Source organism: Balaenoptera musculus, chromosome 2 (genome assembly GCF_009873245.2).
Source record: "Balaenoptera musculus isolate JJ_BM4_2016_0621 chromosome 2, mBalMus1.pri.v3, whole genome shotgun sequence".
NCBI classification, from domain to species: Eukaryota; Metazoa; Chordata; class Mammalia; order Artiodactyla; family Balaenopteridae; genus Balaenoptera; species Balaenoptera musculus.
Window position 1 is genome coordinate 111990459 of NC_045786.1, and position 22125 is coordinate 112012583.

At 49.2% G+C, this 22125-nt stretch overlaps 2 protein-coding genes and 3 non-coding genes across 5 annotated transcripts in view; 2 read left to right on the forward strand and 3 right to left on the reverse strand.

The window, feature by feature from the left end:
- Nucleotides 1-15287, reverse strand: part of LOC118890528 (E2F associated phosphoprotein) — a 58212-nt gene extending 42925 nt beyond the window's left edge. Inside the window, exon 1 of the mRNA XM_036843506.1 lies at nucleotides 15250-15287. The gene's annotated coding sequence lies outside the window, so the exon portion shown is untranslated. The remainder of the gene's footprint in view (nucleotides 1-15249) is intronic.
- On the reverse strand, nucleotides 3147-6892 carry LOC118890527 (phenylalanine--tRNA ligase beta subunit-like). The gene is given in 3 exon segments (XM_036843503.1): nucleotides 3147-6053; nucleotides 6056-6630; nucleotides 6829-6892. Coding segments are annotated over 2 exon segments (1764 nt in total). The 5' UTR covers nucleotides 6606-6630; nucleotides 6829-6892; the 3' UTR covers nucleotides 3147-4839.
- TRNAY-GUA lies at nucleotides 10009-10098 on the forward strand. Its single transcript is given in 2 exon segments — nucleotides 10009-10045; nucleotides 10063-10098. It is a non-coding gene; the product is annotated as a tRNA-Tyr (tRNA).
- LOC118891419 lies at nucleotides 14963-15126 on the reverse strand. Its single transcript, XR_005018997.1, has one exon. It is a non-coding gene; the product is annotated as a U1 spliceosomal RNA (small nuclear RNA).
- A 6204-nt stretch (nucleotides 15288-21491) lies between the features above and the next one.
- Nucleotides 21492-21654, forward strand: LOC118891430. The gene has a single exon (XR_005019006.1). It is a non-coding gene; the product is annotated as a U1 spliceosomal RNA (small nuclear RNA).
- The last annotated feature ends 471 nt before the right edge of the window (nucleotides 21655-22125 follow it).

Genomic DNA, 22125 nt, shown 5'->3' on the forward strand with positions numbered 1-22125 from the left:
TTCTACCTTTGTGGAGAGGATTCGCTGGGTTGCCAGGAGATGTTATTCTCCTCAACAGTCTAGCAATGAGGACAGGATTGGTCTGGCAGTTGCTGATTTGACTGAATCAGCTAAAAGTCTTGTGGCCACACAACAGTCACTTAAGAGACTCTGCAACCAGAAGACTTGGCTGCTTTGATGGAGCAGCACATCGGGAATCCAGTGACCCACCATACAAAGGGTACTATATTCGTGACCAAGGGAAGCCAGCCCCCACGACCGTGGAAGAACTAAAACCTTTAGAGAACCATCCAGAGGGTGTTAGTGGGCATACTTGAAGCCTTTCTTGCTAAAGGTAAGCTGAGAGAAATTACAGTGGTGTACCCACAAGACCTGGAGTCCACACTGGTTTCCATCAGTAGTTTGATGATTAAAATTTCTCAACATCTACTGGCATGGATCCAGGTGCAGATCAAAATTGCTCTTAGTCTAACCTTTTACCTCAGCTCTCGTACCAACTATCCAGACTCAAGTTAGAGGATGCTGGTAGTATGGCAAGGGCAAACTAGTGCTCAAATCTTAACAGCAGCTACTCAGTGTTTGGGGCAATCTACGGACAGATAAAGAAGAAATTAAGGAATTTAAAACTGCTCTGTTAGGTACTCAGAACTATTCATTAAAGGGAATAATCCCCACTCTGGACAACCTATGAAGGGAGCAAAGGAAGAAGGGGAAGCTATATGTCATTAGAGCAAGAAGCCAGGACATTGGAAGGGGGATTGTAGAAAGAGACTCCGCAGAATGCAGACATTTCAGGAGCAAGGGAATCAAGTCAAAACCCTTAGCTAAGAAATAATTGGTAAATTGGCTCAAAGTTGGAAGATTGAGGGAATCTTAGAGATGGGAACTGGTGAACCAAAAATATTGTGTCAAAAAGTTTTCCTTGGCCTAATATAACACTATCTTTTCCCAAAGATACTGGTTCTACTTACGCTGCAATTTCCTGGAAATGTCTTATTTTCCATCTGGTGGTAGAAAATACAAGCTGTTGGTTTTTTGGGTCACCTTTCTATTTGTTCCTTTTCCTCCATGGTTCCTATATAGATTGGTCCTCTGACTTGAGGAACATGTATTCTTACTTTCTCCTGATCCTCCTGTTAACCTACTGGGGAGAGACTTGTGCAAATTAAAGGCTACCACATTCTGTACTATATAGATGGAGTGTTGGTGGAGCTCCCTGGAGAAAAAGGCCCCTTATTTGGTAACTATGTACCTCCTGAAAGAAGAGAGGGATGGCAGAGAGTGAAAGTCTCACACTGCACTGGAAAAGCACTCCAAACTGGAACAAATCCGTGTATGGAGCTGGGCCTTAGCAAATAATGATACTTTTTTACTTTGAGATATAGAACTATTAACAAAAATTCAATTAAAAATCAAGTTAAGAAGAAAAAAAGATAATTTTATTCCAGTCAAACTGAGGATTATAACCCAGGAGAAGCTCAGAACTGTTCTGCTCACTAGAAGTTGAAGGCACAGTCATATATATTTTTTGAGACAAAGGATCATACATCAACATAACATACTGACATTTTACATGAAGTTCACCAAAGATACATAGTCCAGGTAAGCATATACAAATTGAGCAGCAAGTCACCATACCCTTTTACACAGTTGGTATTGGGGGAAGCTAGCAATGTAGTCTTGTTCAGGCTTCAGAGGTGGCACTAGGCCTCTCTCTGACCGGGCAATGACCCTAAAACTGGCTACATGCCAAACTGCTGAGCTACATGCAGGCCAGCAGGGGTGGCTCCAGCACACACTGTAAATCATTAGATAAGAAAGGGAGTAAGTCATGGGGCTTCTTGAACCTTGAGGGCCTGGCCAGCCCCCAGGGATCAGAGAACATTCCAAAACCTAGGAGTTAAGACCAAGGCATTTATGACAATAACCAGAGCTGCAAACTTGCACGTAGGCTGATTGTTTTCCACCTGCGACCTGGTGTTAAAAGTTGTACTCCTTCAAGTAGCAAACTGAAGTCTCACCGGTAGAGTGGACACACCTGGGGCCCTTCCCAGTTGGGACTCCAGATTGCTGTTCAGAGGACTTCCCAGCACTGCTTGGATCTGGATGTAGGTGCTTCCCCAACTCGGTGATGTATAAACCTCTACCTTTTACTATTCTTTCTTAGTTAGTATAGTGTAATCTTTTGTTAATTCAATAAATTCTCTAAATTCTTGCTTACACCGAGTGTAGAGTGGTTATTTTGCCAGTGAATCCTACGAACCTTGAAACCGAAAGTAAAGCTTTCGGCAAAACATTAATGGGCGCTGTGAGCAGTATTCGTAAAACAAAATGCCACTCTTTAAAAAGAAAGAGGTTAAAACTAATCAAGTTTTTATTCCTGGATGGGAAGACTTGCCTTACTGCTTGTTAGCTACTGAATGGGGAATATCCACTGGATTGTGTGAGAATTGGGGCCCTAAATTAAAGCGAGCCGAACCTTTAGAAGTTATTAAATGCTTGCGGCTCGTGCCAATTAAGAAAGGACAAGAATGTACCGTGCTGGGTCGGAGAGGCTGGATCCTCCTCTCTGCCTACCGTAAGGTACACGAAGCCAAATTAAAATTGGTGGAAGAGAAATCAAAATTGGAGAAAGAACTGTGTGATTTGCAAGGACAATTGTCCATATTACAACGTCAAAATTACATTTTAGCTGACCAAATCTGCACTTTCCAGTTGGTAGCAGAGAAAGCTGCTGTAAAGGTCGCACAAGCTAAATATCGAGAGTGGCATGGTAAGGTTAATTAAAAAGAAAGTTCATCTAGCAATAGCTAAAGTGGGGGTAGATTGGGACTCCGACGCTTGGGATGGAGATACATGGGATGATAGTTCAAATTCAGAGGCAGATGATGATGCAGACTTAGGAGCAAAAACTAGGCCTATACAGGCCAAGGAGGAATTGAACCCACCTAATTTTTATGCACAGCCAGCATGGTGTCGGAAAATGGAAACTGATGCCCAAGGTAATGCCATAAGAAAGGATACTCTTGAAGATTATACTGAGCATGAAATGAATGACATTTTAAGCAGATTCACTCAGAGGTCTGGAGAGCCCCTTATTTCTTGGGTAGTACGCATATACGATGCTGGGGCAGCTGGAATCCTTATCCATGACAGGGATGCAAAGAAATCTGGCACTATCAGCAATGATTCTTTTGTGCAACAAGCCTTTAGAGATAAAACTCAAAATCCCGGAGACTCAAATTTGCTGGAGTTGGTGGCTGAAGGGTGCCTTAAGAAATACCTTTTAGAATCTACCTGGCCAGGGAGCGACTGCCCTTGGTACACGTTAAAAGATTGCATTCAGAGACTGAAGGAGGAGGCCATGAAAAGTGCCATCTTTGTGGGACATGCAGATGAGATGTCACACATGCCTCTAACAGTACAAATGAGAAATAAGATCTTTAAAACGGCCCCTCCAAGCTACAAGCATGTCATTTTAACTCTTTTGTTAAGTGAAACAGGCGTTCCCATCAATGAAGTAATTGATAAAGTTTGCCAAGTGGGTGATATAGGAGAATGGAATTTTGAGAGGAAAGAGGATAGGAAACAAAACAAAAGGAATGAAAGAGTATCCATAAAGGACATGTTCATGGCCCTCCTCAAGGAAGGAGTCCCTAGAGAGAAAATTGATGGTGTGGCCACTAAAGAACTGTGGGACATGTACCGTAAGAAGGGATTGGATGTAAAAAAGGCCTCCCAGAACACGTCAGTGAAAAAAAAAATCAGGAGGAGGGCCCCAGACTGTAATTTATACAAGAACTTGACACTTAAGTTTTCTAGAATAACTGACATTGGAAATGAACTAAACTGAAAAGGTAGTGATTCTTACAGTTACATTATTCCAGTCAATTCCACTATGCACTCTCAGTATACAGACATGGTCTGTAAGTCGAACAATTATTGGTGATTATTGGCAGACCTCCATTACTTTAATACCAAAGTAAAGATGTTATGGAAAAACCTGAATGAACTTCTTGGCCAGCCCAATGAAACTAACATGAATCCACGTCCTCAAGCACTAAGTTTGACACGAAGAAAAATGTTTTTAATTTGTTAGAGTTGAATTACAATGCTGTGCCAATCTCTTCTGTACAGCAAAGTGACTCAGTTATAACGTACATACTTACTTTAAAATACTGTTTTCCACTATGGTTTATCCCGAGGGTTTGTATATAGTCCCTTGTGCTATAGAGCAGAACCTTGTTGTTTATCCCTTCTAAACATAACAGTCTGCATCTACCAACCCCAAAATGAAAATGTTTTCACTGGCTTGATTGTAAGGATCTATACAGAAAAAAAGGAATCCCTCAGCTACCTCGCAAGGCCAATACTTTCAACTTCACTACGATAGAAACTCAAGTCAATATAACTGCTGAGAGCTTAGCTGTTAAAGAACTATGGTAAAATATATCCAAACTGCTGGGAATTCTATTGAACTTTGCGGAGTGAAAAAACACTTCGAGAATTCCGTTAAGTCACAAAAAAGATTCTCCATCACACAAGTTTTTCTGACCATGGTTTAAAAAGGCGTTCAGTTGGACGTCACACAAAATCACCACATTGAGCTTTAACTACAATTTTGTGTGTGTGTGTGTGTGCGTGTGTGTGTGCGTGTGTAGTACAAGCTGGCCTGACGCGGGGATGGCAGTACCACCCACGGAGCCAGACACTACTTTCTATTTTATTCAACATTAACGCACAAGTACAAGTGGACTGACTTACTGTGGGGACAACTAAAGGGCACCTGGGAGGAGAGAGGGACCCTCGGGGCGAGAACCACACAACATAGACCCATCTTCACAAAAAGGGCTCAGTGTTGATTTCCCTGCAAGAGCAGGGCATGGTCAGCTCGAATTTGGTGATAACATCAGGATGAAGGACGCCCAGCTTCCCCATGCTCTGACCCCGGGCAAAGATCTCAGCACATCACCCGGGGAAGAATGCAGGGCTTTCTGATACTTTGATCAGGTATCCTCTCTTCTTTTCACGAGGAGGCACATCAAGTAGCTGCGTGATTCTGTCCAGAAGCCCATGGATTATCTCAAACCCAGAATTCTTGTTGTAATAAACAGCACATAGATGACTGTAGTTTCTTGCACCTACATCTCTGCTAGAATCTTTTCTTACAATGTCAGAGATTTCAAACAGTTTCAGAAGAAGGGGCATCTTCCGATTCACAGCTATGGTCTTTAGGAGGCCAGGAAGAAGGGTTGTGTGTGCCACCTGAAATTCAGCTGTTTTAGGATTACTTATGTGGACTGCCTTTGTTGCAGAGATATCCAAACCCAGTTTATCAGCAATATCTTCTTGGGAGCACAGAGCAAAGGTAAGTGCCTCAGTGAATCCAGCAGCTGCCATGTCGTGTCTCAGGAGTTCTGTGAGTTTATTTAGGGGAAATTCATTATCTATGGTGTATGTTTTCCGGAGAGTCATCTGAATGTTGTTATATCCATAAGCAATAGCTGCATGTTCTATGATATCACAGGTGTGGATAATGTCATCTCTGGTCGGAGGGATTTCGATCTCAATCTGATCCCCATCGCCTATGACTTCTGACTTTAAACACATCCTGGTCAGAAGCTTGGTAAGATTTTCTGGAGTTTCTCTGACCCCAACTTTTTTGTTAATTAGATCAGCTCTCACCATCTCCTTTCGATAAGCCAGTTCTGGAAAGGTATGTAATTTTCCATTAGGAAAAACTACCTCAGCTGCTTCAACTGTAAATTGATTCTCACAATATTCACTGAACGTGGTAACAATGATATCAAGAACTATTTTTGCCTTAGTAAAGTCAGTCCCTGTGCATTCAATAAATACATTTCTAGTATTTACTGTTATTTTGGAATGCTTTCCATTGATGGCTGGAGGCATTGAAAGGATGACACCATTGGTATCATAGATAACCGGATACAGAAGTTTATTTTCAATTATATGTGAATAATGTTTAAGGTGGTTGTCAGTCTTGTATATGTTCATCAGTTCACAGGCTGTATACTCCTTGGTCTTATTTAGGGCTTGAATTTGATATCGGAAGGTTTCTTCGCAGTATAAGTAAATGGGCCTGACAAAGTGCCCAAGTCACGGGTACCAATAGCAACCAAGGCTCTTTTCCTGCAAATGTTCTGATGTAACTTCTCCTGAAGTTCAACGAAGCTGTCATATCGATCTTTAGTAAACTTTATGTTTCGGAGAACCGCTGCAACAGCGTACGGGCGTATTTTAGCTGTCTCTTCTGTGATGATCAATTTCTGGATTTCTCCATTAGGCATTACCCGTTTATACATTGGAGCCTTTATCCTTTCTTTGAAGACCTGAAGTGCTCGAACCAATCCTTACAGACACAGGAGATCACATCTATTGGCAAGGACATCAATTTTGTAGAGAACATTAGAGGCCCCCTGTGCCTTTTCATTACCTTGTTCCTTACTTAAAATTTCTTTCTCTGATGTAATTTCATCGAGTTCCAGACCAAATTCAAAGCATAGCTCATCAAATTCTCCGTCCGTGTAGGGCCGGCCCAGAGCTCGGAAGAGCAGATCGCACTTTAGGCTGACAGTAGGCATGGCGAGTCCGGCCTACAATTTTAAACTATAAAAACGATAAACAAATTAACTAGTACAGTTAAAAAGCTTCTCCCCCTCCCGCCACGAATGACTCAGCACTGATAAAACACAGTTGTACAAGGCCCCATTACATAAAATAAGTACTTATTTTAAAAACAAAAAACCAGAGAAAGGCTTCAACGCCGGTGCTGGGTAACCATAATGACACACTCAACTTTCTCACATTTAGAAAAACTGCAGCTGTCAATACACCCCAAGAACAACGTAAAAGGTTTTTTTTTTTTTTTCTTTTTATCTAAGAGCTTTTTTCCCAAAAAAACACAGTACTGGTAACCAGTAGGCCTCCTGGCCCCGTCAAGACGGCACCCGCACCCCCACCCGTTTCCCGGCCCCCCCAATACCTAAGCGCTCGCCCCACTCTGCACGCACGGTCACTTCGCTCACGCCGCCTCCGCACCCTCCGCCGCTGCACGCCCCTCGCCCCGGCTCCGCCCACCCGGGGAACAACCCGGCAGCCTCTGCGTGTCCACACGCAGGACGCGGAGGCCCAGGCGGAGGGGGACCAGCAGCCTCTGCGCCCCTCCTCATCTACATACGCCACGCCCCTAGCGCGACCTTCCCGGCGCCCTGTTCTTCCCCGTGGGGGACACCGGAACGAGTGTCTCGTGGCGGGGGGGCGTGGGCGCGCGGCGACGAATCGAGACCTGGAGGGGGAAGCCGGGAAGACGGGAGCTCGCGGCGCGCGGCGCCCTGCAGTTGAAGGGGTGGGTCGGGGCTCGGGTCCGGTCTCGCCTTGCTTTCAGCAAAAAGAAAGTTTCAGCCCATTTTTGCCCTCGCCTGTTCGAACTCATCTCCTAGTAATCGAAAACTCAGGAAAGGCCTCTTTGCCGGTTGACGTTAAGCTCTAAAGCCGCCTTAATAAGAAAGCGTGGTAATGTTTCTTCGTGGTGTCTTTCTAAGGAAAAGTGACGAAAGTGCTTCAGGATATGTAGCCTAACCTAGTGGCGCTGCGACGAAAACCCGGGATTCTGTTGCAGAGAGAGAAAACCAGGTGAAAGCGCCGAGCTGTCCTCTCCACCGCAGCCGGGGGAGGAGGAGGGGGGGGGCTCGGGGCTCGGGGGGGCTCCCGGGGGGCTCCCGGAGCGCAGTGCTCAGGGTCAGGCGCCCTTGCCCTCCGGCCTCGCCCCCTCCTGCTGCCCCAGCGCGCACATAGGGCGGCCCCGCAAGTGTCCTCAGGTCCTTTCCGATTTGGACTCTGTCAAAGAAAAACACAGGAGACAGTATTGAAAGTGGTGAGAACAGATTTGATTCAGTAAGTACTGACAAGAGGGGAAAGCGCTGACTGAGCTCCATTCAGAATTGGGCGAGGGGATCTGGGCGTTTTAAAGGAAGAATGAGAGGGAGGGGGCTCAGTAGAGTCAGAAGCGAAAAACTACAAAGGGTTGGTCAAAGGTATAGACGCAGGTCTTTTGTGTTTGTCAGCGGGCAGTTACTGAAGTTAGGATGGCTCAAGGCACAGAAACTGGGAGACAGAGGCCCTATCCTTCCCGATTACACTTCAAAGGAATGGCTCCCAGTTCTTGAGAGAGACACTTTGGGGTTGTAAGAGAACCATATTCACAACTGTAGGTCCTTTTCAATGAATGCTCTAAGGAGGGGAGGTCAGGCGCCTGTGTCAGGTGTTGAACTTTCTCAGGCAGGCTTTTGTTTTGTTTTTTTAAAATATTTATTTATTTAGGCTGCGCCGGGTCTTAGTTGCGGCACGCGTGATCTTTTTTTAGGTGCAGCATGCGGACTTCTTCGTTGAGGCACACGGACTCCTAGTTGCGTGCGGCATGCATGCGGGATCTAGTTCCCCGACCAGGGATCGAAGCCCGGCCCCCTGCATTGGACCACCAGGGAAGTCCCTCAGGCAGGCATTTTAATGGGGGATGGAGGTCAAGCCCAGGCCAAGCTTCTGGTCTTCTGGCCTTCTGGAGGCCAAGCTAGAGTCTGGTCAAGTCTCTTAGTGCAGGAAATGGTTTGGATGGGTTGTTACCTGCGGAGAGTTCTGCAGTTCTCCAGTGAAGAAATTCTCTGTTTTGTGATCACGCAAGAAAGCGCTGCACCTTCCCCCAGGGCAAACCCTGGCTCCTGGCCCCTTCTTTTATACCCTGATCTCCTCTTTGATGACATCGGGCATTTGTCCACTCAACAACTGTTTACGGCATACCCTGTGCTAGACACTGTTCAGGAATTTGGGAACAAAAAGGCCTCTTGCTGCTCATATTTTGGTTAGAGACGGGCGTGTGGGGCGTGGGAGAAAATCGACAATAGACACAGTAGGTAAATTAATTAGTATGTTAGGTGTTAAGAGCTATGAAAAAAGAAAAAAAAAATTGAGGAAGGAAAGGGCATGGGGAGTTGTTGTAAGGGGGGCAGGCTGCTGTGTTACGTTAAGTGGTCGGAAGAGGCTCCCTTGAGAAGGTGCCCATGTGAGCAGACTGGAAGGAGGTGAGGGAGTCGGTCATGGGGCTGTCTGGGGGAAGAGCATCCCTAAGCAGAAGATCAGCTAGAGCAAGGGTCCAGGTAGGACTGTGTTTGGAGAATAGCAAGGAGGCCCTGTGTACAGGACAAAGTTTAAGAGTTGTACCAAAATTAAGTCAGAGAAGTGACTGGGTGGGGTTAAGAACTGAGGGTCTTGTAGACCTTTGTAAGGATTTAAGTCTGAGTGAACCAGAAGGTTTCGAGAAGAGGAGTGGCTTGATCTAAGCACCTACCCCCATCCCGCCCCCAACCCCGCGAAAAGGAAAGAAAATCACTGCGGCTGTAAAGGTGGCAGGGCGAAAGTAGGGAGATCAACAGGAGACTTGCGTAACCCAGGCAAGACGATGTCGGCTTTGAAGGGTGGCAGAATGTGCCACACCAAAAAAATGCCATTTTGGCCAAAGGATTATTTTGAACTAAAGGCGCTTCAAAAGCACCGGGTGGCTAGGCGGTTGGCAGCCGGCTCCCCGGTGCCCCTCCCTGTGGGTTCCCCTCTCGTCTGCCAGGCCTCCCCCTCCCCACGGGCGCATCCATTTCGCCAACGCCCCTCCCCTCGCCCTCTTCCCCGCGTTCTGGCCGCGGACCGCCGTGGTCCCCACCTGTAGAAAGGGGAGGGGAAAGGAGGCCACAGGTGAGCGCGGGGGCCCAGGCATCTTGAAAGTCGCCGCCCCGATGCCGGCCACCACCAAGGCCCGGCCGCAGCCACGCCGCAAGATTGCCCCGTCCTCCCGCCCGCACCGGGAGGCGAGGCGGCGCGTGCACCGCTCTCTTCAAAGGGGCTTCCAACCAGCCCTGGGCCTGTCTCACCTCGGGCGTCCCAGTGCCGTGCTCCGGCATTTCCAGTAAAAGTTAAGGGCCCGGGCCTGGCGGCGCGCACCCTTCGATAGCTCAGCTGGTAGAGCGGAGGACTGTAGACCCGACACGTGTGGACATCCTTAGGTCGCTGGTTCGATTCCGGCTCGAAGGAGGTGCCCGTCGCTTTTGCGCCCTCGTGAAGGGCACCACCCCCCCGGGGCCAAGCCCCGCCCAAGGCCCTGAGGCAGCGCAGCATCCTCTCTCCCCCGCCAGAGGCGGGAAAGCCTTTGGGGGACGCCCGCACAGCCACGGGGGGCCGTGGCCAGGCAACACGCCTGCGCCTTCCTCCCGCCCGCAGGCCACACGCCCGCCCGCAGCCCGGTTGCTCCCGCCTTAGCGCGCAGCCCCCCGCCGGCCCCAGCGCGGCCCGCGCCCTCTCCACTTTTATTCACCCACCGCCCCCGCTCTGCTCGACGCGCGCACATCCCTGCCGAACAGGGGGACACGCAGGAGCTGCCCACCAAAAGCCCTGGAGGCCGACAAGCGCACAGGCCATCACACGGTCAGGGACAACCACGGCACCCTTCCTGAAAACCCCCTCTCACTCCCGGGCTCAGTCCCCAGCTCTGCCCCCCCAAAGGAAGGTCACTGTCTCTGTCTCTCCCAGTCACAGTCTTTCAATCTCCCAGCCTCTCTCTCTCCTTCCCTGTCTTTCCCATGGTCTCTACAGGTACAGACCTGGGGAGACAGAGAACCTTCCCAACCGTCTTAATCTATTTGTGGGGCAGAACTGCCACCCCGAGATCTTCCAAGCCACATTCTGCCACCCTCCAAGACACTGCCAATTGTGTACCTGCGCGGAAGCTGACACCGGCAGGAGCAAAACGCAGCAGGGCTCTCAGTGGGCCTTGACAGTGCCGATGAGAACCTTCCAGGTGTCCTGTCAGTCTGAGGACAGGGCGGGGGAGGGGGGGTGGTGTGGCCCCCTGGAAACCTCAGCTTTCATATGCCTTCGCACCTATTCTGGTAGCCGCTGGAGGGGTTGAGCTCCCGCCGAAAGAGCAAAACAAAGATTGCTCACACTGTACAAGGGTGGGAAAACGCCCGCACCCATTCTTCTGCTACATCTGATGGAGATGATAGATAGATAGATAGATAGATAGATAGATAGATAGATAGATAGACAGATAGATAGGTAGATAGAAAGGGGGTGGGGCGGGAGAAAGAGAGAGAAAGGAAGATTGCCAGCAAAAGCACAGACAGAGCTCAGAGAGCCCTGAGAGCCAGGGGCAATGGGAGCAGAAGGGTGGAGGGTGGGGTGGTGGGCGGGTGGGGAGCTGCCATCATGGAGGGGCGCACAACTTCACCTCCTTGCACAAACCACTGGCCTGTGGCTTCTGACCAGCTGGCTACCTTTAGCCTTGGGTCCTTAAGGCCGAATTGGCGGGGCCAAGAGGAAGCTGCCGAGGCCCAAGCAGAGAGCACCCAGGAGGAAATGGGCCGGGCTTTCAGCAAGAAGGAGCAGCTTCACCTTGGGGACAGAGCCTGGTTGGGGTGGGATGTGTGGGTGCCGAGAAGAACGCCGCGGGTGGTCCTTGCCCCTCCCTTCCTGTGGGAAGGAAACGCCGGAGACTCACCGAGAGGAGTCACAGCAGAACCCCGATGGGAGCGTGGCTCTCTGAAACCTCGGGGGCCCAGCGCTGCCTTCCCCTGACCCCTGAGCCCACAAGCCCTTTTTCGGTTCTGGTTCTGCCTCTCAAACCGGAGACTGCGTTTCCCCACACGTCTTCCTCTCCTGGCAAGCTCCTGTAGTTGCCCCCCCGCTGCGGTCTCAGCCCTCCTCACGGTCCCACTGCTAACTAAGAGGGGCTGACCTGGAGTCTGTGGAGTCTCCATGGGTCTGGGAGGCCGTGCCACTGCAGGCTGACAGGTGACCTTCAGCAAGAGTCTATTGCTCTGCAGCTGCAGAAAGACCTCAGCCTCACATGTCACCACCTGCAGAGACCAGCGGGTGAGGACCAAAGAGAGAACCTCAGGCCTTCGTTGGATATACCCCCGACGGGATGTGGAGGTGTGGAACCCTTGGGAACCTGGCTTTGGGGGAGTGGGCGGGGTGCGTGGGTTTTGGTGACCGGCACAGGGGAGTGTGAGTCTCAGCACGGCCAACTCTTCTTGTCTGGGTGTCACAGAGTGTAGCAGGAGACCTCTGAGGCACTGCCCCTCACCCTCCAAGGGGCAGAGGTGCCTGCTGCCCGGTCAGGGAGCGGCGACACACTCAGCTGAGGGAAGGCCACTTTGGTGTGGCTTGCCGTGCCTCTGTGGGACTTTTGCTGGGTGGGTTAGTGGTCTTGGGTGGTGGGCACACACCAGGTGGGATCCGAAACGTTTGTAAGGAGTCCAACCTGGACACCTGTGCCCTCTGCCCCTCCCTCTGGACTCCAGTGCCTCTCCAGGAAGTCCACAGAACCTTGACCTCTTTCAGGAAGCAGCCGCCTCTGCCAAAGGAATCGGGGTAGGTGGGCGAAGGAGGGGAGCCAAGGCTGGATATCCACGGGCCTTGTGGAGCCCTGGATGTGCTCTCTCCTGAGAAGCCTGATGGTCCTTCTCCATCGCTCCCCAGTAAGCCTCACTGCGACAGAAAGTCATGGTGGGCAGGAGGGCGGAGGGGCATATCAGCCCCCAGGGGAGGCGAGGCTCTTAGGTGGGGAAAATACAAGCCTGGAACATGCAACTGTGCCCAAAAGTGAAGGAATGTACAGCGACTGATTCGGTGGCATGTCAAGCACACAAGAGCCAATTCGAAAGGGTTCCCACTGCCAAATCAAGGTAATGATAATAACGGAATATAATCCATTGAGTAAAATAGGTACAGGGCCTAACAGCAATGACACACCAGATTCTGGTCTCTAAGTATCATTCTCCAACAAAAGGAACCAGGGCCAATAAAAGGAACCAGGGTGGGCTTCCCTGGTGGCGCAGTGGTTAAGGATGCGCCTGCCAATGCAGGGGACACAGGTTCGAGCCCTGGCCCGGGCAGATCCCACATGCCGCGGAGCAACTAAGCCCGTGCGCCACAACTACTGAAGCCCGCGCGCCGTGCTCCGCAATAAGAGAAGCCACTGCAGTGAGAAGCCCGCGCACCGCAACGAAGATCCAACGCAGCCAAAAGTAAAAAATAAAATAAATTTATTAAAAAAAAAAAAAAAAGGAACCAGGGTTCCTCGGAGACCCACTTAACCACTTCTTTGGGTTTTCATCTACATACATGCAAAAATCTGCATGTTTTCCTCCTGTTTAAAAAAAAATTTTTTTTTGTTTTTAATTAATCGCTGTGCACGAGCTTTCTCTAGTTGCGGCGAGCGGGGGCTAGTCTTCGTTGCGGTGTGCGGGCTTCTCATTGCGGTGGCTTCTCTTGTTGCAGAGCACGGGCTCTAGGCGCGCGGGCTCAGTTGTTGTGGCTCGTGGGCTCTAGAGCTCAGGCTCAGTAGTTGCGACGCACGGGCTCAGTTGCTCCGCGGCATGTGGGAATTCTCCTGTATCAGGGATCGAACCCGTGTCCCCTGCGTTGGCAGGCGGATTCTTAACCACTGCACCCCCCGGGAAGTCCCCGCTCCTGTTTTATATCCTTTTAATACTCAGGCCCTGCCAGAGACCCTCAAAGGGTAAAAACTAAAGCTTTGCCTCCCTACAGCTTGAAGCAGCAGAAGCAGTAGATCAAGAGAAGGGGCAGGTATGTGAGAAAAATAAGGTGCTTACACTTGACTTGCATTTTTCTGCTATCTGTAAAAATGATCACATTCTCCTAAAGTGATAAGGAGCTGAAAGAGGCTAGGTTGGAGGCTGATGGCGTGGCCTGGTGCGTCCCCTCCCAGGGCTCAGGGACTGTGTTCCGGTTTTTGGTTTTGGCCGTAGTAGCTCTCACCCTGGGACTCAAGCAAATGGTGTTCAGACATATTGCTGATGAAGCGGAACGGGGAGTGTTCTGTGATTTCTCTGTAGGAAGGACACAGTATTATTCATCTTACCTGGACTCAGAACTAGAACCTGCTGGGGAACAGTGTCCGTTTTATTTTTAAGCCTGAGATGAATGTTATAAATACACATTGTATGTACGCGTGTGTGTGTTTGCGTATGTACATATACATATATCTCTCTCTCTGGGGTGTTTTGGCTAAGCTCATCGGCTTGGGGAATCTCAGTTCCCTGACCAGGAATTGAACCCAGGGCCGTGGCAGTGAACGCACAGGGGTCGTAACCGCCGGACAGGCAGGGAATTCTGTCCGTAGTTCTGTTTTTTTAAAAAAATTTCACTTACTATAAAACTGGGTGATTTACGATATGGTGCTAGTCCCGGATGTAGAGGTGCGGATTGTTTTTCATTGTGTTATTGCTTGAGGACGCAGAATAAAGTTCAACGTTCTACTCGGGCAAACTTCTCTTTCTTCCTACATAGCGTTCCACATTCATCCACCTCCTACTCCTAACTTATCTTTCTCCAGAGCTGTGTTTTCTGTGCCTGTGGGGCGACTGCTATTTTTGAGTTAACTTCCCTTACTTTAGAGATTTTTACACGTAACCGGTTTATATAACGTTCGTTTTCATCTGATTTTGTTAGTGTGATGTGCTGGTTTCGCTCATGTTGCTGTAAACGTCAGTGGTTTCGCAGACTCTGCATCCTTCACAGGCGTAGACGTTTTTTTTTTTTTTCCGCTGCCGGACACTGCACGCGTTGCTGGTGAACAGCAAAACGAACCACAGAAACGTTAAATGACTCAGGAAACTTTAACAACGGTTCAGAAACCAACAAAGCACGGTTCACCTGCAAGTTCATTGCAGGTGACACACCATCGTGTTTTCGAAAACCCACTATAAAAACACACCACTCCGCATACCTAAGCTTTTTAAACTATACTCTACCACACCAGGAAAAGAAGACGTCAGCACAGTAAATCACAGGGCTCCCCCCCCCACACCCAGCACGAACTTCCAACACGCACTGTGAAAACTCTGTTCTATTTGTTCACTAAGCTGAACATCAGGGGAGAGCGCGAACGCAGTCCCCCACTACCACAAATTATGCAGTCGAGTTTCCCACATTTGGGGAAATCGCAGGGGTCAGCACATCCGGAGTGCAATGGATAAGCCTCGCCCTGGGAAAACCACCTTCGTGATCATGGTATCTCCCCTGCCAGGTAAGTATGAGTCTCTCACCCACCCTCGCCCCACACCCTCGCGATCGCCCACCTCTTCACGCACGCTCACTTCCCTCACGCCCTCTCCGCGCCCTCCGCCCCTGCATGCCCCTCGTTCCGGCCTCGCCCACCCCGGCAACAGCCTCGCGAGTCCTCGGCTGTCCACACGCAGGACGCGGAAGCCCAGCCGGAGTGGGACCAGCAGCCTCTGCGCGCCTCTCTATCTGCATACGCCACGCCCCTCTCCGGAAGTCCCGCCCCTCTAGTCTTTCCCCAAGCCGGCTGAGGACAGCAGGGAGAACGCAGGAGGCGTCTGCTCAGAGTCTTCGACTTAAAATGAACATTAGGTTCTTGTTTAAGGTCAGATTGAGGGGTTTCACTTTTCGCACCGTCTATGTCTAACCTTTTCCCCATTGGGAAATCGCTATGTTTGGGGGCAGTTAGCCCTCAGGCGGCTTTCTAGTCTGTTACTTTCTCTTTGGCTTGTGTGGCCTCGAGGAGCTTAGGGCAGGTTTCCTTGACCTCCAGGTTTCTCTAGATATGACGCATTGACGATGTTAAGCGAAAAATATAAAGTGCACGCATATATGTAGTATGCTACCCTTTGTCTATGAAAAATGTGAAAAAAAGAAAATTATACACCGTCTGTCAAAAAGAAACCCAGGAGTGTTAAACCAGAACTGATGAAATTACCTATATGGGTGAGTGCAAGGAGAGAGTGACAGTTTTCTGAGCGTACCTTTCTATGTAATTATTTTGGGAACGCTGTTAACATTTTGGATATGTTTTTGAAACACAGGGGGAGGGACTTCCCTCGTGGTCCAACGGGTAAGACTCCGCACTTCCAACGCAGGGGGCCGGGGTTCGGTCCCTGGTCACGGAACTAGACCCTGCATGCGTGCCGCAACTAAGGGTTCACACGCCACAACTAAAGATCCCACAGGCCACAACTGAAGGTACCGCGTGCCGCAACTAAGACCCGGCACAGCCAAAATAAAGGAAGGAAGGAGGAAGGAAAGAAAGAAAAACTGCTGCTTAAAAAAAAATACAGGGGGAGGACTTCCCTGGTGGCGCGATGGTTAAGAATCCTCCTGCCAATGCAGGAGGACACGGGTTCGAGCCCTAGGTCCGGGAAGATCCCACATGCCGCGCGGAGCAACTAAGCCCGTGCGCCGCCACTTCTGAGCCTGCGCTCTAGAGGCCACGAGCCACAACTACTGAAGCCCGCCCGCTCAGAGCCAGGGCTCCGCAACAAGAGAAGCCACTGCAATGAGAAGCTCGCGCACCGCAACGAACAGTAGCCCCCGCTGGCCGCAACGAGAGAAAAGCCCACGCGCAGCGACGAAGACCCAGCGCAGCCAAAGATAAATAACATTTTTTAAAAAAATACAGGGGGAAAAGACCCTAAAATTGGATATAAGTACAAATGAACCTAACTGTATCTCAGATGACTAGTGTAACCACACTGGAGTAGAAATAAATAACCAACCGAAATGACTTTTGAACACAGTACATTGACCATAACCGTTTTCAACTCTAGAGACAAGAACTGCAAATACTGAAGTGTCCCCTAGTAGGTTGGTATTTCATAGCTATGTGGTTGTAACAGTTTTGTACCAATGCTGTTGTATTGTAGGATTGAGCTAATGAGTAAATGGAGGCTGGGAGTCAAGGTTCTCACTGTTGAAGAAAGGAGATGCAAATACAGAATGGCGGAGGGCAAGGAGGAACCATGTGGTGTTAAGCTGAAAATTGGAATTGAAGATATCAGTACAGGCCCATTATTATTTTTTTTAATTAATTAATTTATTTTTGGCTGCATTGGGTCTTCGTTGCTGCGCGCCGGCTTTCTCTAGCTGCGGCGAGAGCGGGGTCTACTCTTCATTGAGGTGAGCGGGCTTCTCATCGCGGTGGCTTCTCTTGTTGCGGAGCACTGGCTCTAAGCGCACGGGCTTCAGTAGTTGTGGCACGCAGACTTCAGTAGTTGTGGCATGCAGGCTTTAGTAGTTGTGGCACGCGGGCCCAGTAGTTGTGGCTCGTGGGCTCAGTAGTTGTGGCTCACGGGCTCTAGAGCGCCAGCTCAGTAGGTGTGGCGCACGAGCTTAGTCGCTGCACGGCATGTGGGATCTTCCCGGATCAGGGCTCGAGGCCGTGTCCCCTGCATTGGCAGGCGGATTCTTGACCACTGTGCCACGAGGGAAGTACCTGGGCCCCCTTTTTTTCTTCTTTTTTAAATCATCTTTATTGGAGTATAGTTGCTTTACAGTGGTGTGTTAGTTTCTGCTGTATAACAAGGTGAATCAGCTATACATATACAGGTATCTCCACATCTCCTCCCTCTTGCGTCTCCCTCCCACCCTCCCTATCCCACCCCTCTAGGTGGACACAAAGCACCGAGCTGATCTCCCTGTGCTATGCGGCTGCTTCCCACTAGCTATCTATTTTACATTTGGTAGTGTATATATGTCCATGCCACTCTCCCACTTCGTCCCAGCTTACCCTCCCCCTCCCCGTGTCCTCAAGTCCAGTGTCTACGTCTGCGTCTTTATTCCTGGGCCCATTATTTTTAATAGATATAGATATGTGTAGGGAAACCCACTGTCCTGATCCTGCTTTCTAAATGTCATTCTCCACTAAAAAGAACCAGGGCTCTTTGGAGAAACAGATGATTTCCAGGAGTCAGGGAAGGTACAAGATGAGCCTGGAATATCTTGTGCCAGAAAAGGCTCCAAAAATTATATGGACATGTCAGAAGGACACAGTAGCCAACCTGAAGGGTCTTTCATAGGCCCAGTATGAGAACAACCAAACATCAAAATAAATGAAAACAGTCATGGATTATAGACAACTAAACACAGCCATGAGTTCACGTTGATTACATAGGGAAGGAAGGAAACTTCTTCCTTACAACAGAATGCCAACTAAGAAATGTGGAATGAAGGACAGAATTAGAAAATCAACATCTGGCAACCATAATGCAAGTCAACAGTGGATACTAAAAACTATTATTGGGTTAAGGTTTTGTAACGGATATTTACATATCCTCAATTATCTCCACACAAATTACTTAATAATTACGAGGGGCAAACCTGGTGAACACCCCCAGTGGCAGAGGGTTACAATACTGGCCCCGGTACCATGTTCTTCTGCAGCACCCTCCATGTTGACTCTGGGCTTGGCTATGTGACTTGCTTTGGCTAATGGAACATTAGTAAATGCGATGGAAGCAGAAGACTGAAAAACAGTTGCTCGTTGGGAGTCGCTCTCACCTGCTGTCCTGAGACCACCATGAGAAGAAGCCTGACTTAGCCTATTGGAGGATGAAATTACGGGAGTGAAGATGAATCATGTCAACTGAGGGCCTCAGACTGACCCGCCCCACTGTCCCACGAGCTGACTGCAGCTGCACGAGTGGTCCTACATCACAGCTGCAGAACTGCCCGGCTCAGCCCAGCTGCAGTTGCTGACCCAAAGAATGGTGAGCAAATAACATGGTCACTATTTTAAATCACTAAGTTTTAGGGTAGTTTGTTACACAGCAGTGGATAACTGATACACCACCTTCACCAAGTAATCAATGTTAACACCACCAATAACTGAACAAACTGACTTCACGTGCCTGCAGTGTGATGCCCAGAGGAGGACACTGGATTAATTTGATAGGGCTGTCATAATAAAGTAACACAATCTGGGTGGTTTAAAACAACAGAAATTTATTCTCTCACAGTTCTGGAAGCTACAAGTCCAAACTCAAGGTGTCAGCGGGGCCCTGCTCCCTCCGAGATTCTGGGTAGAATCTTTCCTTGCTTCTTCCTTGCTTCTAGTGGTGACAGTCAATCCTTAGCTTGCAGCTACATCACTCCAATCTGTGCTTTGTCCTCACGTGGCGTTATCCCTACGTGTCTCTGTCCTTACATGGCATTTTCCTCTTATAAGGACAATATTCATATTGGATTAGGGCCCACTGTACTGACCTCACCTTAACTTGATTGTATGTGCAAAGATTCTACTTCCAAATAAGGTCGCATTCATAGGTATCAGGGGTTAGGATTTCAACATATATATATATTTTTTTGGAGGGACATAAGTCAACATGTAAACAGATACAGTACCATTTATGTCGTCTACGTGTCAAAAATGCGCACTTGAATGTGAATGCAGGACAACCTAAAAACCAAGGATATTCTACAAAATAACTGGCCTGTAATTTTCAAAAATGACTGCATAATGAAATAAAACGATGGGCCTGGGGATTATTTCAGATTAAAATGGGTTAAAGAGACAGGATACAGAATGCAACATGTGATTTTGAATTTTCCTTTGCTATAAAGGACATTCCTGAGACACTTGATAGAAATGGAATAATGTTTATAGAGTAAATAATAATATTGCATCCATGTTAATTTCTTTTTTTTTTTAAATGGTATCCATTTTGTTTTTTATTTTTTTAAATTTTATTTATTTATTTATGGCTGTGTTAGGTCCTCGTTTCTGTGTGAGGGCCTTCCCTAGTTGCGGCAAGTGGGGGCCACTCCTCATCACGGTGCGCGGGCCTCTCACCATCGCGGCCTCCTCCCGTTGCAGAGCACAGGCTCCAGACGCGCAGACTCAGTAACTGTGGCTCACGGGCCTAGTTGCTCCGCGGCACGCGGGATCCTCCCAGACCAGGGCTCGAACCCGCGTCCCCTGCACTGGCAGGCAGACTCTCAACCACTGCGCCACCAGGGAAGCCCCCATGTTAATTTCTTGATTTTTATAATTATCCTGGGGTTATATAAGAAAATGCTCTATTTTTAGGAAATACACACTAAGAAAGGAAACTTCCTGAGACAACCAGTAATCAGAAAAGGGTGCTTAGGACTTCCCTGGCGGTCCAGTGGTGTGGTTAAGCCTCCCCGCTTCCACTGCCGCTGGGCGTGGGTTCCATCCCTGGTTGGGAGCTAAGATCCCGCATGCCCCACGGCGCAGCCAAAAAAAAAAGAGAAAAGAAAAGAAAAGAAAAAGAAAAAAGGGTGCTACAATACGTTCCTCTGATCTTTTCGCAGTTAGGACCTCAGGAAACCTTCCCTGACCCTATAGTCCTCCAGTCCTGTGTCTAGCCTCGCTTTGCTACGTAGCACCGACCACAATAGTATAACGCAGCACAAGGTCCACTGGAAGTCGACACACAATAGTTGAATCGTTTTGTTCACGTCTGGGGAGGATCCACTTGATCTCGAGAAAGAATCTTCACGTATGGAAGAGGAAAAGACAAATCCGGGCGGCTGAAAGAGGCAGCCTAGTCCCTCAGGACGAAAACGCGACATTTCCGTGCATTCGATTTTCGGAGACCATTCAACACCCCTTCGCAGCCCACACATCTACCCCTTGCAGGAACACTTTGCCCTGATAGTCTCTGTTCGTTTTCTTTGCTGTTGCGAGATTCGATTACTACATAATCTGAACGAAAGATCATGGATGAGGACTAAAACAATTTCACGTTAAACTGATGACGTTTCATGTTTCATGTTAAACTATTTAACATATTTGATTGACGTTCTGTTCCGTGTCATTTTCACTGAAAGGAAGGTGAGACCACACCCGAGCTCCGACCTGCTCCTGAACTGCAGGGCGCCGGGCGCCGCGAGCTCCTGTCTTCCCGGGTCCCCCCTCCAGGTCCGACTCGTCGCCGCTCGCCCACGCCCTCCCTCCGGAGATACCGGCGCATCTCGGTCGGGAATTAGTAGGTCCGTTATCTCCCGCGGGAAAGAACGGGACGCCGAAAAGGTCCCGGCAGGGGCGTGGCGTATGTAGATGAGGAGGCGCACAGAGGCTGCTGGTCCCACTCCGCTTGGGTCATATCTAGAGAAACCTGGAGATCAAGGAAACCTGCCCTAAACTCCTCGAGGCCACACAAGCCAAAGAGAAAGTAACAGACTAGAAAGCCGCTTGAGGGCTAACTGCCCCCAAACATAGCGATTTCCCAATGGGGAAAAGGTTAGACATAGACGGTGCGAAAAGTGAAACCCCTCAATCTGAGTTTAAACAAGAACCTAATGTTCATTTTAAGTCGAAGACTCTTGAGCAGATCCCTTCTGCGTTCTCCCTGCTGTCCTCAGCCGGCTTGGGGAAAGACTAGAGGCGCGGGACTTCCGGAGAGGGGCGTGGCGTATGCAGATAGAGAGGCGCGCAGAAGCTCCTGGTCCCACTCCGGCTGGGCTTCCGCGTCCTGCGTGTGGACAGCCGAGGACTCGCGAGGTTGTTCTCGGGGTGCGCGATGCCGGAGCGTAGAGGCATGCAGGGGCGGAGGGCGCGGAGAGGGCGTGAGGGAAGTGAGCGTGCGTGAAGAGGTGGGCGATCGCGAGGGTGTGGGGCGAGGGTGGGTGAGAGACTCATACTTACCTGGCAGGGGAGATACCATGATCACGAAGGTGGTTTTCCCAGGGCGAGGCTTATCCATTGCACTCCGGATGTGCTGACCCCTGCGATTTCCCCAAATGTGGAAACTCGACTGCATAATTTGTGGTAGTGGGGGACTGCGTTCGCGCTTTCCCCTGGTGTTGTTGTTGGTTGAATGATAGAGTAGTTTTTGTTATCAGCTGTTCAATGGTTAGCGTACACCATTGCAATATCGGCTTTTGGCATCTACTTTAAGGTTTCCGGGTGGTTGCAAGTGCTGTAACGTCTGTCCATAATCTTTTCCCGACGGGGGTGTACGCACCGTGTTGGTGTGGAAAGACTGCAGTGTTCTCAGCTGTGTAATGAACCGCAGTTGAACGGTAGTCTTTTTGTGTAGATTGTTGTTTTTCCCAACTGCTGAGCGTTTTCTACTATTGGGCTTTGTGGGGTGTTTATTAATAGTCTGAGCGTTGTATGGTAGTGCCGGAGTGGGCCCGTACGGAACGCAGAATGAACGGTAGCACATACTGCCGTTTGCCGTAGTGTGAGCGAAAGCAGCTTATTATATATACCAAGGAATTAAACATGGGTAAAATGTCAGTTACGCCACTTCCTGTGAAATGCGGCAA